Source organism: Diuraphis noxia, unplaced genomic scaffold (genome assembly GCF_037042655.1).
Source record: "Diuraphis noxia isolate RWA-SAM2 unplaced genomic scaffold, SU_Dnox_SAM2 contig0004, whole genome shotgun sequence".
Taxonomy (NCBI): domain Eukaryota; kingdom Metazoa; phylum Arthropoda; class Insecta; order Hemiptera; family Aphididae; genus Diuraphis; species Diuraphis noxia.
The window spans coordinates 6,693,749-6,711,493 of record NW_028301714.1 but is presented as its reverse complement, the minus strand read 5'-3'; the positions used below and the strand labels follow the sequence as shown (position 1 = coordinate 6,711,493).

The 17,745-nt window shown below is 29.2% G+C and overlaps 2 protein-coding genes and 1 long non-coding RNA gene across 11 annotated transcripts; 2 read left to right on the top strand and 1 right to left on the bottom strand.

Annotated features, from left to right (window-relative positions):
* Positions 1-52: 52 nt before the first annotated feature.
* On the top strand, positions 53-4,651 carry BBS8 (tetratricopeptide repeat protein 8). Of its 6 annotated transcripts, none has more exons than XM_015516324.2 (9): positions 53-220; positions 1,590-1,768; positions 1,883-2,049; positions 2,160-2,454; positions 2,541-2,815; positions 3,137-3,286; positions 3,371-3,542; positions 3,610-3,816; positions 4,293-4,651. In XM_015516324.2, the coding sequence occupies exons 2-9, from the start codon at positions 1,637-1,639 to the stop codon at positions 4,407-4,409; spliced, it is 1,515 nt and encodes a 504-aa protein (XP_015371810.2). In that variant the 5' UTR covers positions 53-220; positions 1,590-1,636; the 3' UTR covers positions 4,410-4,651. The 6 variants fall into 6 exon arrangements, with proteins under 6 accessions (XP_015371810.2, XP_015371808.2, XP_089082945.1 ...); XM_015516322.2 differs by having other exon boundaries at positions 54-220; positions 1,496-1,768; XM_089226819.1 differs by lacking the exon at positions 53-220 and adding an exon at positions 239-635.
* 7B2 (Secretogranin_V domain-containing protein 7B2) lies at positions 4,161-16,264 on the bottom strand. 4 transcript variants are annotated; one of them, XM_089226824.1, is made up of 7 exons: positions 16,115-16,264; positions 14,846-14,951; positions 10,048-10,303; positions 8,430-8,558; positions 5,535-5,701; positions 5,403-5,453; positions 4,161-4,729 (listed from the first exon to the last, which is right to left on the bottom strand). In XM_089226824.1, the coding sequence occupies exons 2-7, from the start codon at positions 14,927-14,929 to the stop codon at positions 4,658-4,660; spliced, it is 759 nt and encodes a 252-aa protein (XP_089082950.1). In that variant the 5' UTR covers positions 14,930-14,951; positions 16,115-16,264; the 3' UTR covers positions 4,161-4,657. The 4 variants fall into 4 exon arrangements, with proteins under 4 accessions (XP_089082950.1, XP_089082949.1, XP_089082947.1 ...); XM_089226823.1 differs by having other exon boundaries at positions 5,535-5,695; positions 16,115-16,248; XM_089226821.1 differs by lacking the exon at positions 16,115-16,264 and adding an exon at positions 15,726-16,094.
* On the top strand, positions 15,488-17,745 carry LOC149055592 (uncharacterized). The gene is made up of 3 exons (XR_016191580.1): positions 15,488-15,624; positions 16,797-16,857; positions 17,490-17,745. It is a non-coding gene; the product is annotated as an uncharacterized LOC149055592 (long non-coding RNA).

Sequence of the window (17,745 nt, the reverse complement as noted above, 5' to 3'; positions counted from 1 at the left end):
ATTGACAGAATCATGATATGGGTCATCTGTGATCGTACTGTTTTATTCCGTCATTTCCGTGCCTCTATGATGTAAAATTATAAATTATAATAATATAATGTATTACACGATTCAACTACATATTTGAAATATCTTAAATCGTGATGTATAATTCAACTATTCAATGTGAATCCACCTTCATTTATTTTTCAAGCAACCTAACGTGAATCGTTATTAGTCGGTATGAAACTGCGAACTTAATATTATTTACTTTTATATGGTATCTGTATTACATTCTGTAAAACAACTAATAAGTCCGATTATCATTATCATATATATAGAGTAAAGATTAGTTTAGTTATCTTAGATTACAGAATGTACATTGTACATTTTAACTTAAAATTTAAACAGCTTGGGTCGTGAAAAGTGAGAGAACATACAATTTTATCACATTAACCATCGGATGTTTGTGTTTAATCGTATTTTATACTTTAATCTAAAACTAATAAGATTACTTAACTATCACAACGTGTAAGCGGTTAATATTGTTTTCTCTTGTTTAATGATGTATGATAGGTACCTAATATATACTTGACCATAGCCCACAAAATTATTTAATTATCCAGACAATGCAAATGGTTTTAAATGTTTCTATGGTTAGTTACAAGTTCAAGTTGGGTTATTTCTAAAATTAATGTATTTTTTATTTATTTTTATTTTATAAAATTGTAATAGTTTGTTATCATCATTTACCAATTTTTTGATCATTAAATCTTAGAAAAAATACCAAACTGATCTTAATCATATAACTTTCGTATCGATCTTTGATCTCTTCAGCTGCAAGTTTTCAAATGTTGTTGCAGTTTATTGCATTATCATTGTTGACATCATTATTTGTGAAAACCTCTTAAAAGTATTTATAAATAAAACTGTCGCTGTAACCAATATTACAGTATTAAAAATTATTTGGATCTTCGTAGGTAAGTTGCCTAAAGGAACATTTTTTTTTTCATAATTATCAATATAATTGCATCCACCTAAAAATGTTGAATCCATATTAAAATTAATACCAGAGGTAGTTTTGCATTCTATTCATTTGATACTAAGTCATTGTAACTGTTGATAACTATGAATATAATAAATTATTATATTGATACTTCCAATTAGTATTATTATTTTAAACAATTAAAAAAAATTTTATATATCTTTAAATATATTTTAAATCTGTAGTTTTAGAAAAAAAATTAACTTAACTTTCCTTTTTAACTCCTAATGCCCAGTCTTTCAATTTTATACTAAATAATATACTAAACATAGGTAGATGCTTACTTATATTATTGCTTACCTAAATCTGCTAAAACTATATTTATAGATTTTAATTTTTCTACCATAATATATAAAACAAAGACTTATTACTTGATTTATAACTTATTAAGCATACAAATATAAAGGTCTATAAAGAAAAATTATATAAAAATAATTCAATTTATTTTATTCATTATTATTACTTATCTAGATCTTAAGATAAATATCAAGATTGTGTTGTACCATTTATGCTTTTTGTTCGATACTTCATCAATAAAACGGACTAAAAATTAAAAATTTTCAAGATACAACCTTCTGGCTGGGCACTCAAAACGATTGATAATTATTCCTGATGATGGAGGACACTAAAGTGATTTCCTCACTAGATACTTTCTACTCTGCATGCATGGATTTAAGAAAACACAACTACGACAAATGCATTGAGAGCTGTACAATAATCTTATCGAAAAATCCTTATGATCAGGTAAATGGTAATTACTTTTATTAACTTACTACTGATAATAAAAATTAGTAATTTAAGTACTGAATTTCTGATTAATATGATAATAATTGAATCTAATGTGTGTAATTATTTAAGGCTGCATGGGCTCTAAAAATGCGTGCATTAACCGAACAACTGTCTATTGATGATATTGAAGCAGAAGAAGAAGGCATTGCTGATTCTTATTTTAACTCTGATGCTATAGCTGAAAATGCTAGAGTAGGTACATCATTAAGAACAGCTCAAGACACTAGTAATCAAAGGTAAAACAGTGCATCAATTTTATTTTAAAATACCAAGTTAATTCATATTATTTTATGATAAAAATACAAAATAAATTAGAACTGAAAAATTATCTGTTATTTATTTTTAGGCCTCGAACAGTTGGCGGTAGGCCCTTAAGTGGTATAATTCGTCCATCAACTTCATCTGCTGGAGGCAATAATTTACAAATGGCTTTAAAAACACCACGCACTACCGGTTCCTCAAGACCTTTAACATCTCAATCAGCTAGAAATATACGCCTTGGTACTGCATCAATGGTCTCCCAAATTGATGGTCCTTTTATTAATATATCCCGTTTAAATTTTCCTAAATATGCATCTGATAAACAACTTTCAAAGTTGTTGTTCAACTACATATATTATCAACAAAACGACATTAGAAATGTGAGTGTGTATTAATTTAAATATAAGTTAAATATTAGTTATAAATATCAAAATATATTTGAAATTATTTTTAATACTTAATTCAGGCATTAGACTTTGCAGTGGAAGCAACTAAATGTTGCAGATTTGAGGACCCTTGGTGGAAAGTGCAGTTAGGAAAATGTTACGTAATGTTAGGATTACTTCGAGACGGGGAAGCTCAGTTTAGATCTGCTTTACAACATGGACCTAATATTGAAGTGTTTTTACGTCTTTCACGATTATTCATTCGCCTTGACCAGCCTTTAAGTTCATTAGACATATGCCAAGAAGCCATGTCTTGGTTTCCACATGAAGTTACATTACTCATTGAAATGGCTAGGTATAACTAAATGTAGTTTAATTTTTTGTCTCCCCCTTCCCCCCTAGCACATGTGATTTCATCAATTTCCATGTAAAAAATTATAGCACTTTATTTTTATAATGTAGTATAGATTTTTTTTTCACATTAATACACAGTTTCAAACATGAATGCAATTCAGATGACTTAAAATTTAAATTTTGCACAGAGAGGCCCGGTTATTGTGGAAATCGATTAAATGTGTGTCTTTATATTTCTGCTTTATATTCAATTACACAAATTAGTTATAAATTTGCACGTTTATGCTAATTATAAAAATTGTATTTCATGTCTTTTTTTCAGAATATTTGAAGGTCTAAATAATATACCAATGTCAGTTAAATACTATAGAGACATACTTGAATTAGATGCAACAGATATGGAGTCAATTGCATGTATTGGATTGCATCATTTTTATTCTGATCAGCCCGAAGTAGCCTTAAGATATTATAGGTAAGTATTTAATTTTAAGAATTTTGTTCAATATTTCCTTTTGTGTTTGAATTAAAATTAAAATAATATTGTTTTTTCATACAGGAGACTGCTACAAATGGGCTTATACAATGCTGAGCTTTTTAATAATCTAGGACTGTGTTCATTCTATGCCCAGCAGTTTGATGTAGTTACAGCATGTTTTGAAAACGCATTAAGATTGGCATTGGATGATAACGCAGCTGATGTTTGGTACAATATCAGTCATGTGGCAATTGTACGTATCTATTTTGATATTATTTGTTTCTTAATAAGATTGGTTTTTAATATTGTGCATTCTGCAGGGTTTTGGAGATTTGGATATAGCTGAGCACAGTTTGCATTTAACATTGTCTTTGAATAGTTCTCATGGTGCAGCTCTAAATAACTTGGCTGTATTACTGTGGCGTAAAAACCATGTGTCCCGGGCAGAATCTTTGTTGAACTCTGCAATAGCAGCTGAAGATCACCTTTATGAACCACATTATAACAGAGCTTTACTAGCTCAAGAAGTAAATACTTGGTTTTTAAACTACTTAAATAATTTGTGTTAAGTTAAATTTTAAAATCTCGAATAAGTCTTTGAATAAAAATTTGAACAGTTTACATTTTTTTGTTTTAAATTAAATTTGAATACAAAGAAGTAGAGCAATTAAAAACAGTTTTAAATTTCATAATACAATACTCACAACTTATTTGTATAATATTATACTTTAACTAAATTTATTATTTTTAATCAATATTAAAAAGATGAACTAATCTTAGAATAAAAATGAAACATTTTTTATAAAACAGATTGGATTGTTGAACTTTTCTTTAATAAAAGCTCGTTTATACAAAACAAAACATTAAATCATATGAATATAATATATCTTTTGTATTATATCAAAGAAATATTTAAATTAAATAAGATATATATTGTAAATATTAAATAATTTATAACAATTATAATACTAAATAGTTAATTGATAATATTTTCTTTTTCTAGGAGGGTGATCACCAAACAAGTTATGCTATGGTAAAGAAGTCACTATCAATTTATCCTAATCATTACAATTCTAGAGATATTTTAAACGAATTAAAAAAATATTTTTCTAGTCTTTAAAAATTATTAGTTTAGTCTATAATTTATTAATTAATTGTATAATTTGTATCTCTTGGTCATATTTTTAACATGTAATTTTGAATGACATTATAATTAAATATTATCTATCAGGTAACATTTTTTTTTTTTTTTACTTATAAACTGGTTGAAATAAATATATATGTTTTTTTTTCTTTTTGCTTTATAACATTGTTTGAATAGTCTAATATAGAATGAATAAATAATTGGTCATTTTGGATTAAGATATGTTACAATCCGATGTTAATTCCCTTTTTTGCTGCTATGGGCAGAAATTCTCCTTGTAAATATGGATTAAATGCCTGTAAAAACAAAAGTTATATTATAGGGTATGACAGGAAGACCTAACAAATTAAATAACTTTTATTTTAATAAAAATTTAAAATTGTTGTATAATATACAACTTAATGAATTTTGAGTTACATGTAAATAATATAAAATTTTCTATTTTTATTTTATAACATTGAAAATGAAAATTTTTAAATAATTTATATCATAAATCTGGTTTTTAGAAAGCTTTTGATTATAATCAATAACTTCAAAAATTAAAATTTTAACCATAAGTGCCTTCTTAAAAATTATCATACTATATATTTTAAAAAAGCTAATACTTTTTTTAATTTAAAATGTTTTTATAATTGGATCAACTATAATTAACAAAAATAATGAGATTTTAAATATGTAAGTAATTATTTTTCTAAACACCAGATTTACAAATTGATTATTTAAAAAAAATAAACATGTACCAGGCTTAAGGATTAAAGAATAAAAACTAAAAATGTTATGTTATGTGTAGCGCAAGTATCACTAACTGATTTATAAAAAAAAATTTATAAATATTGATTAAAACACAAGTTATTTTACATTACTGTTATACATCCTGTATTGTGTAAATAATATTTGTTATGTCTATGCACGAATAGCATTTTTGGCATATCTTGAAAATTAACTAGGAAACAAAAAACAAATACTAACCTTTTTAACATGGAATTTTTTGGCTACCAAACTCTTATGTTCGTCATCTACCTGTAAGGATTGAATACAATCGTAACATATTGAGAACATAAACATAAGGATAAGGTATTGAATAAAATTCAAAATATGCACCTGAAATGTTCTTACGAGTTCGTCCACATCAACATTGTGTTTGGTGCCAGTGTTTGACCTTGCACAGTCAAACATGTGTTCAGAATCACACATACATTCTTGGGATTCCTGGTAGTCTCGACTGAATGCTGCTGTATTTTCAAAATCCATTATACAACCATCTTCATCTGAAAGTGTAAGAGTACCGGTTCTTTGATACTTTTTTTTTCAAGTTCTTTATTTTAACTTGTTGATATTTAATATTTTTGATTTTATGGGGTGATTAATTAAAATGTGCAAAGATACAATGATACGACCATTAATTTGTGTATCAATATCCTTTGATAGACTCCTTTATGTCCTACCGAGAAAGTGGTGGCCATTTTAAAAAAGGATCTGTGTTGATTTTAGCTTAATATGTTATGGTTATAGTGTATGAAGCATTGCACTACTGTAATTGTTTTGTATTGTGCCCTTGCTACTTTGCTAGTCTAACTGGTTCTAGTGGATGGTCATGAAATGTTGTAAACCTATAGTTCAATTTAAAAAATGTATCATCTTAGAATAGCAATGCAATTGACAGATTTTTGTGAACTTTTATGCATTGCACTGTATTCCAGGATGTTTTCAGGAAACCTTTAAAGTATATGTGTATGTTATTGATACCTACCTACAGCAAGGCTGGGCAAGTGAATAATATATTTTAACCCAGTCGAGCTATAAGTTAAGTATTTTTTTTTCAAATTAATTAAAAGTCGAGTTTTAAGAAATGTTGAATACATCACAAAGTGAATTAAAAAAAAAAAAAAAAATGCTTTGAAAAGATATTAAAATAAGTGATAGGTACCTATTCAATGATAATTGATAATAGCCAATAGGTATATTTTTATGTACCTATGTAACTTATAACCTGTAGAGCTATGTATATCATTTTAGAACTGTATTCATAATAATTAACGATGAGTTCATTTAAATTTTAATTTGAGTGTAAATGTGCTTACTGTATTGTTTAAAATGAACCTAGTATAGATAATTCCAAAAATAAATTAATCAAACATTTGAAAATGACGAAAAAAACTAATATACCTACATATTTAATACCTAGTTGTGAGTATTATTGATCATTGATAATAATTACTATAATTTATTAATTTATAACCGATGGTGTTTTAAGTAGGTATACAAAATTTGTATTTCACAACTAGATTACACAAAAAATCTATTTAATTTTAATAACAGCTTAAACTGTATGAACTATTAATGTATTACTTACGCCAATATAGGCAAGTAGGTATTTTTTATATTTTTGTAATACAATTATAATATAGACTATAATACATAAATCGAAATGGTGTTCAAGGTAATCTTAAAATAATTGGATTCAATATTATAAATTAGGTAGTATCTAATTAACTCGTAATTTTATAGTTTTTATTTTAAATGTTTCTTAGTTTATGAACTAGGATATAAGTTATACGTACAAATAACATTTTTCTAATAATGATTTTCAAAATTAACTATAAATTGGTTTCACATAATAATTAGGGCCCGGAACTTGATGCATATTTTCAATTTTGCATCGTTTTTTCTAATTCTTACATTCAAGGCTTGTATATACATAAATTTTATTCATGAAGTATAGAATTTAATGGTACCTAGGTACAATTTTTATTATGCATTTTTGTATTTTTAGGGAATTTTATGGTTTACGGTGACTTTTTAGCAATTTTGGTGCACTTTATTCATTTTTGTACTTTTTTTTTATATATATTTGAATTTTATTATATTTAATTTATTATATTTAATATTATATTTTATATTTGAATTTCAAGTTTCCATTAGCTTGTCGATTATCAACGTTCATTATCTTTTTTTTTTGGTTGTCGCGATCAACGACTATTTAACATAATATATTATAAGCTATAAGCAGATACTGTATTAGGCCCGGGACATCCGTGTGTTTAAAATCGGTTATCGCAATCGACGCAATCGACATAAACTCGTGTTTGATAAAATTTCAAGTTTCCGTTTCTCATTTAATTTGAGTTCGATAGTGTCTACTGTAGGTACAAGTCTAAAGTGTAAGGTTCTGTGTTGTGTAATTTTTATTAATTTTAAACGTAAATTAAAAATACTTAAAATTAAATCATCAAATAACTAGATCACGTTTACTACCATCTATTGATGAATATGGAAAAGATATTTTTTGTGTTGTTTATAGTAAAATTTGGGAAGTTAAAATTGTTGCAAACAGAAAATGTACTGTTGAATAACACTTGTCTCGCATTAAATATATTAATGGACTGAAAAAAATAAAATAAATGAAGAGCAAAATTCAAACTTTGATTACTGACGCATTTAAGAAGTCATCTTTTAATTATGATTTATGCCATGCTTTAATATCTGCGAATATTCCTCTACAAAAATTACAAAATGATGTATTTAAACTTTTTTTGGAAAAATACACAAATAAAAGTTTTTCCGATGAATCAACGCTAAAAAAAGGTTACGTTCATGAATGCTATGAAGTAACTGTTCAACATAATATTAGAACATTTGCTGGATATCAAAAACATTTGGGTGTCTATTGACGATTCTACAGACGCAAAAGGGCATTATGTTGCAAATGTTGTCATAGAGGCATTGGAATTAAATTATACAGAAAAACGATTCTTTATGCATACTAATTTTCAAGAAAAAGTCAACCAGCAACTAGCACTATTTCTAAACTTTTGATAGAGCACTTCACTTTATTTGGCCAAATGGAATAAAACATGACAATAACTATATTAATAAATAATAAGATTATAATATCTGTATTGATTGTTTCATACTAAATAACGTTTTTCTTATTTTTTAACTATTAGTTTAATTACAACTACCTAATAATAATAAACTATAGAAAGGTTCATTTACCCGTGTATCCCACCGGACATGGGTTGGGCGGGTTGCAGTAGGCCGGCAGCGCTGCATCGGTTTTCACCTCATTTTTATTTCTCGTCGGACTGTCTGGGTTCAGAGTCTGTACCCCTTCGCCGGCACCGCCTGCAACATACACAGCCAAGAAAATCGAAAATATATTATATTATATTGCTATAGACGAAGTGAGCATAAGGCACAACTAAATTAAAAAGTTAATTTTTTTAAAACTTTTTAACTAGCTAATTAGTTAATTTTCTGATAAACTTAAATATCTAGCTGAAGTAGCTTAGATAGTACCTAACCGTTATAATAACTTAACTATATTTTACAGTAACTAAAAAATAATCGTTTGGTTGAAATACAGTTTAAACATACTTATAACTTTAACTTAATAAACTAATTTCCTAATTCGTTGTTTTTATTTCCTCATGTTGTAGCTTGTAGATTAGGTACCTACTTAAACAAACTTATTTTAAATTAAAATAATCATAATTAAATAATTTACAACTATAAAATATTCGGCAATTAAATATAGGATGATTTGGATGCATTTTTTTTTACAAAATATGATTAATTTTTATAAAAAATGTATTAATTGTATATACATGAATGTAATATTTGTAATTATAAAGTTGCATGCAATTAATATTTGACTTAGGTTATTAAACGAAATCAACCCGACATTACCCGTAAAAAAATGAAAAAATATAAAATATAGCGCTAAATTGTTTAATAAGTGTATTATGTTGGTTTTCGTTTACCTACCTCAGTTTACGGTAAAATTTACGGTGGTTTACCTTGCTTTGTGAACTAATTATACGCATGTAGTGGTCGGTGGATTAGATAAAGCACTTGGTTTAAACTAACGCGGTTCAAACTAAGCTTTCCTCGTCATTATACAAACGGTTTTAATCATTTTCATAAAATCTATATTAAATAGTTGGCCCTCAAATAATACCGAATTGGCTTCCGGTTCCTGGTTGTGTATACAGGTAAAATACGTATTAGTTCCGATGAACTTTAATAATCATAATACAACTATGTTAAATTAACATTTCAAATAATTACTATAATAATATATTTCTAATAAACCTAACCTAACTTAACCAACTATTTACTTTCCGTTTTACACTGACCTAGGACTGTCAAAATACTCGGATATGTTTAGTGTGTTGTTATTGTCAGGGTACATATATAATATACTATATATATATATATATATATATATATATATACGTATCTATACGTATTTATTAGGTAATGCTAATAATAAGAGAATAATTATATCAATAATAAAATGATGTCATCATAAATCGGTTGTTTACAATAACGAATATTAAAAAAAAATTTTAAACAACGTGGTATGAATTTACAACTTTTGACGAATGCAACCTAAAATTTGGCCGTAATTCAATTGTTGAATACTTTCATCGCAAAATGTTCCATTTTCAGCGATCTATTAGATATGATATTATGTTTATGAACTTTCTCAGACATTGTGAAAATGTACCTAAAATCGATTTCTACGAAATTTGTTGGGAACCAATTCCTAATCTGACCAAACCAAACCTATAACCTAACCTACCGTACAGAAAACGAACATTGCACGTACCGCTCACGTACTGCGCTCCCCACAGAGTGCCGTGCTGCACGTACTCGTTGTCCCGGATCGACGGTACAGCGTTAGGGCCATCCGAGGCAGCGTCATCGTAGTCGGCCCCGGTAGGTTCATGTTCGGTGGTCTTCATCCGCGGACCATATCTCGCCGCCGCGTCGTACTTGCCACCGTCCATCTCCGACTTGACGATGTCCTTTTCCAGTTGGTCGATAACGTTCTGCAGCAGTTTGCTCCGGACGTACTCAGAGTCCTGCGGGATCGTCGCGAAAAAAAACGGTTTAATAACAAACTTAAATATGGAACAGACACGTGAGTGACTGTGGTTTGGTGATATAGGTATATCACTTTGTATAATATTATAATATGGCATAGTATAGATATTCATCATTTTTATCTGAGAAACTTCCTTCTACATTTAAAACATTATTATTCCTGGTTGCATGAAGAGATTATTAATTTAATGATTCAATCAAATTTAAAGACCAATCATATATATAATACCTAATGCCACTTGGATATTTTTAACTTTATAATAAGGGATTATTAGACATTAGTGGGTAATTGATTCGATAAATATTAAGTGATTGTTAAATACAGTGAAAACTCTTTATAACGAATCTGAAGGGACCATATGTGATTTATTTCGTTATTGAGAGTTTTTGTAATAGAGAGTAATTAATAGGTTTTAAATCAAACCAACCATTATAAGTTAACTTAATGTTATTTACGTATAATATAGAGTTATTCGTTATAACGTGTTTCTTTATAAAGAGTTTTCACTGTAGTTAATATATAGCTTTCAACGTCTACTATGGAAAACACATCAATAATAAATTGTTGTTTAAACTTTATAAACTAGGTAATAGTGTCAATAATTTCATCAAACAACGTTTACTTTATATACCTTTTATATAGGTTAGGTAATCAATGGATGATATGAATTATTCTTTAACTATAGTTGTATACATATTATTATAAAGTGGGATTTAAATATAAGAGGGCTAAACCCTCTTCAAATTACGTGTATATGATTTTACATAATGTACCTATGTAAAAATTATACTCTACTGCCATCATCATCTCAACAAATGCTAGACACATAAACATGTTTTCATGATTAGCTAGGTATAAAGATAATAATATTCAGAGACGTATTTATGAATTATGCACCCCAGTTGAAAAAAAAAGCCCTCTTCCAGCTTAAATTTTTTTAACAATGGGTATATTTGTAAAAAAAACATGATAGTTTATTAGTATTGCCATTACTTTTTTTATCATCCAAATGACCTATAGGCATCGTATTGTAATATCAAAATGTTCTCAAAATTTTAGCGCCCGGGACCCAAGGATACACATCAATGTTTATGTTTGTATGATGAAATATTAAAATGTAAGTTTGATACTAAGTACCTAGTACCTACTGCTAAGAAATTTAAAGATTTTCTTTGTTGTTTGCGCTGATAACCAATCGATACAGTACAATTTGGTAAATCTATTGGGATTATTTTCAAAAATAGGAAAAAATACATGTCAGCGATGTTACTTAGTAATTAAAACCTGTAAATAAAGTAACTTTATAATCCTGTCATGCGTGAATTGTGTGACATTAGTTTAGGTTTCATCATTATGCGTTAATGCGACACCTATATTTGAAATTTGCCTATTTGAGTAATTAAGGTTATGGAATTTGTATGTAAATTGATAAATTATATTATATCTATTTTGGGCATGGCCACATGGGTTCAATGGTTCTTGGCTAGTTGTTTTAGATTAACTAATTGTTTAGTGTTTAGTGTTTACCATTGGTATTTAAAAACTTACCACCATAAATATGTAGGTACCAGGCACCAGCAATCAAACTGTTTTCAAGCGTTTGGACCCGAAATAAATCATTTTAAATAAACAAAATGCATAAATTAATCAGTCATGTCGAAATTATAGCATGATAAAAAAAGTATTTAGTATAGATATAATGTATTATAATGGTATAAACACTATAAACTGTCATAATTAATGAAAATTATCACGATGTTTAGGTTGTGTGTCCAACTCTCAAGTTATATTATATAAAAATTACAGTTGGGAAAAATCCATTAAAAAAATGTAATTATTCATATATAAAGTCATAATGATATATGGTATGACTGCTCTTACACCACAAAATGTCCTCGATATATTTTATTGTCGGAAAAACAGACTTTATTTTGACAAAAGGTTGACAAGTAAATAATGGAATTTTTTTAATGTCTGTTTTTTTACAAAATTAAACCGTAAATAAAACACTATTTTATAAGATACCTATATAAGGCTATAACATACCTCATACCTAATACATTTTGGAAAACATAAATTATATTTATAGGTATACTTTTTACATTTAAATGTTATCTGTTTTTCAATAAATTAATAAATAAAATATAACAGCACTACGTGCTTTGGGAAATGTTGTATACTTAAACTACAGTTTAGCCGTCTTCGACGAAATGGACGTACGTTGTAGATGTATGCCTAGTACCTACACACATTTAATTTAATTTTTATGATCGAAGAAATACATCTATAATATTTATTAGGTATAATTATTATTGCAGTACAAATAATATTCTAAAATACCTTAATCTTTAGACATTAAAAACCCATACCATACTTAATATATGATCGGCGTCATATTTTTTTGATGTTTATATATAACTCTATAATATTTAGGTACCTACCATTTTTTTTTAAAATTATGTATAAATATGAATAACAATTTTTTGACTTTCAGATTAAGTAGTTATACCTACTATGAAATATTGGAATGTATACGAATTGCGTTGTAATAAACAATGATAGTTAAAACTACAACAACAAAATGTACACATTTTTAATTTTTAAATTTAAGCCGTGATGCAATGAGCTTATAAACATAACATAACTGATGTCTAATAATAATATTTTATAATCTTAAAAGTTTATTTCACAATGTAATATGCCATAATATTATGAATAATTATGATGTGTATATAATAAATGTATGGCACTGTAATAGGCAAATAGGCAATGGGTATATAATATATTATATTCTAACATCTTCAACGCATAGGCGCAGGTACCGTTGAATTTGTAAAAGGTGTTTCGTGAAATTTTTTTTTTTGTAGCCAATGGCGAAATGATACTTGGATAGAATTTCCTCGTGAACTTTTAACAAATAATCATAATTCATAATTATAATAGTACAATATTACTTTCATATAAACCTTTACATATTTATTATATATAATAAATAACCCTTTATATATATATATATATATATTATATATTGTCTATATGGCATTGAGTCTAGTGCTTTAATATAATAATCTGTTGTTCGGAGGATGATGCCGCACTAGTAGGGTCAACGTCCACGTGTCAATACGTCATTAGTCAATAACTATACCGGAGTACCGGCCGGCGGACAATTACATAAACAAAAATTTATAGTTTATACCACCTCAATGCCATGCAGTTACCTACCTATACAATAGGTACTACTAATTATGAATTATCTAGGCAGTAATGTGCGTATAACGATATTTATTAGTTGAAAAAAACACGTAAAACGACTAGTGATCGCAGTTAGGTAGGTGCAACTAATCATCGAGACTGCGTTTGATGGGTGGATACCGGATACGTGAAAAATCATAATCCGATTGCTTTTTTATCATATTATAGTTATTAAACACGCACAAATGTTCTTTATACTACACAATATGTTAGTATATTATAGGCGTACCCATACACATATTTATTAAACAGGCTGTTCACTGCTATTAGGTATCTACTATATAGAGTATTATGTACCTATTTTAATATTTAAAAATAAGTGTAACTATGACAAGGATTGCAAAAAATTTTAGGTGCATACGACCTACGAGTATTCATTTTTTAGTATCAATTTTAGGCTCCATATATTATATAGTCACAATAACAAAAGAGATTTATATTTATAATTTATATAATATAATTGCTAAAAACCAGAGTAAAAAATAACCACTCGGATTCTAGGGGCCCCTTGGTCTAAAATATGTGAAAGCTTAATTTTAGAACTCGATATATATTTAAAACAAAAAAAATTATCTTCTTAAATGAAAATATTGATTTTAAGAAGTACAAAATTGTATACAGGTTGAGTATGCCTGTGATGATATCCAGATATCATGATGTCATGAAGTCATTCGTTGTGTATAAATCTAAGTAGTATTCGACTTCTATTTATATTTCTACTGTGGATTTCACTTAATACTTAACAGTTAACACCTGTCAAAGTGTATCTATTATTGGATGTCACCCATTAGTTATTTCATTAATCATTTTGGTCAAACAACAGGATAAGTTTGTAATTTTTAGACCCAAAACATAGTTTCTTTGTGTTTATAAAACCGGCCCTACTGAAAATACTGCGCGTTTATCAACTGCTCAATGCTTATTATTTTAATAACTACGGAGTCGGTATCCTGTGCTATTGCACACACGATGGACATAACGTCCATATGCGAACAAACGTTTCACGAAGGGTCAAAATCTAAAAAAAAAAAAAAAAACATAAACACTACAACCAAAATCCTACAAATCCCTCTACATCTCATCACTCTACCGATGTTACTCGAGTACACGCGATGATGTGGAATACCTCTAAATCACGTGCTTGAATCAATTTATAAACATTACATAAAAAACGTACCTAACGCATATTATTAATTATTATACAACAAGACATTATCATAAACATAATATAATATCAGTAATATGCACACAGTCGTATTATACTCACTTTTATATTTGCCGAGTACTTGCCAAACGCGATTACATAAGCGGGCGCCAAAGCAATGCACAGTATGATAACGTTCGTCGCCATAATGATGGAGCTTCTCGTATGCCTGGAAAACGGATGGAAACGAAGATGAAAACTGACAGATGTTACGTATATTATAGGTTAGTGCACGCGTACGCTGCGAGCGGGCGTACTGCAGTGTATGACGAGGATGATGTTACAATGTATATTTAATATATAAATGTGTGGGAATATAAATGTATATATATGTGTGTGTGTATGTGTGTATATCGACGAAGCGACGAGGACTCGCGAGTAAGGCGCGCCGCGGTGGTGATTTTGGATTTGAGTGTTTTTCTCCGGAATTTTCTCGATCGTCCTGCCCGCGACGGTTACTTCCGTTCGTTACTATACCTACGTATGCACGCGATTAGAAAACATTTCGTCGGTCGTGCAAAATCAATAATTATAATATTGATAAACCTCCCCGAGTTCGTAATATTGCAATATCGATGTTCCTATAATATTCGTACTATACAAACATACTGTTACCGTTGAAAAACAGATCGCGGGCGCCCGCAGCTGGATAATATGTGCAGCAACTGATGATGTTCCTGCCCACACCGACCGGGGAAATGCACTCACGACGCGCTGCAGTAGGTACCTACCTATTCTGCACAACGTCATAAAATATTATGATAATATTATTTGAACACCTTTGCAACCACGAACTGCAATAATCGCGTCACGTTACACGTGTGTCACGATAAATTATTATGGTACGAATACAATAATCTCTAAGTCGAATGGAAAACATATCGTCGTGACAACTTAACGTCGATTAACGTATTACAATAATATGATATATTATAATCATTACCTATATTGTTTATATATTATTGTTATCTTAGGTACCGTAGAACTTGGAAACGACCCCGTTACGGCCGTGCCCCGCGACGCGTCTGTTGCGGCACTAAATTATAATATTTTTATCGTATCAAAAAACCGCGTACGACGTCGTTGTTTTGATACATATTTTCGAGAAAATCGCGTCCGTAGATCGTTGATAATAATTACTATTATAACCATCACATTTCAAAAACATTATTAATGCTATCGCGGATCATCGCGCACAACGGATAGACACCGCTCGTCCCGTGAAGCGCGTATTAAGGAACCTACGAATTATCGTTGTATTTTAATTTTAATTATTATTATTGACATTAACATGTTATTGCTTGTCGTCCGTATCGCCGTTATTTAAATTACCTTTTTCGACGATATGACCCGCATATATGTGTGTCCACTCCGTGTTCCACAGGTAGACGACGCGTCGGCGGGGGGGGGGGGGCAAGTCGTGTGTGCGGTGGATCAATAGGCGCGACCGTCGGCGATGTGGGTGCGTGGCGTTCGGCGTATGCGACGTACAGTGTATTATTATTATTATTATTACTATTACGGACCCCGTCGGAAAATTCGGCGGCGACGGTGACCGAGCTCCGACCGCGACGCCCCCCGACGAGAAACGCGCCCGGTGACTGACGGTGGCAAAAAACGCTATTTATTTTACTAAAACGCTATTTTATTTTCCTTCTTCCCGTGATAAATAAAGTTCTCGACGATTTTCGAAATTATAGCAGCGCGCTGTAGCCCTCGGGGTAGATATAATAATAATAATTAATATATTATAGGTAGTATAGGTAGGTAACTGTTTTAATGGCAACAAGTATAATATGTATATTGTATTTAAGTCTGCTCCAGTAATGGCATTCTATACCAGTGACTCCCATCAGTCCCATCACTCTAAAGCGAGGATAATGAAAAAGATCACGGCGGCCGAAGACAAGACATAAATGCCCCTTTCACAACCTTGCCCATAACAGTGCTCATCACTATAGATCTGCGACGGTGTAACTATATATACCTATTATATAATATAATACTTTTGCAGGCTGCAGGCATCCAGCTGTGTACCTATAGGCTATATATAGCCTATATTTAGGCTGCACATGGTATGGACATACGAATCAATTTGCATAATATATCGTAGCCGTATAGGCATATTAATAGTCAAATCAGGCATTTATAACTAAATGCCTATTTCAAGTCAGACAAATAATAGAAATTAAACATTTTGTTCAACAAGTGTTTAATATTCTAGCAAATGCCACTAAACAATAACATGTAACAACAAGTATTGACTAAAAATTAACAAAAATTTGTAATTATATAACATCATTTTTTTTATTCATTTTTATACTCGCACCGATGGACACGAAATCAGAAATATTTCATATACTTACGTATTTTTCATAATCATAAATAATAGGTATAATATTTCTATATAAAATAGTAATAAATAATTAGTAGAAAATATACCTAGTTAAATTTTTAAAATAATAAAAAAAATTTTCTTTTTTATTATTTGTCTGACTTGAAATAAGAATTTAACTAAATGTCTAGGTGATAGATGGTGAAATCGCATAAAAATTAAATTCATTGACTATTTGCCTGAGAATTAGGTAAAATCTGATTTTTTTCTGATTTGAGTATTTGACCATATGCCTATTGCCTACGATACATATACCACTGAGGCACCGTTTGACTTATAATTAATTTACAATATATCATTTTACTTTTTTAGATGGCGTTGGTGTATATGTATAAAAATTACACAGATGAAAAAATAATGCCTATTTTATTTTGTATTTAAATATACGAATACACAATGTACAACCCGGCAGCAGGTAATGCATCATATCTAAAGAAAAAAAATAAAACGAAGAAAAGAACCACTCGTTCAAACGATTGCTCTGCGGTCGTATCAGTTATTAGTTTACTACTTAAAATTTTAGCTGGCGATGTGAATTATTAAACATTTTATGATTTGTTATTCATTC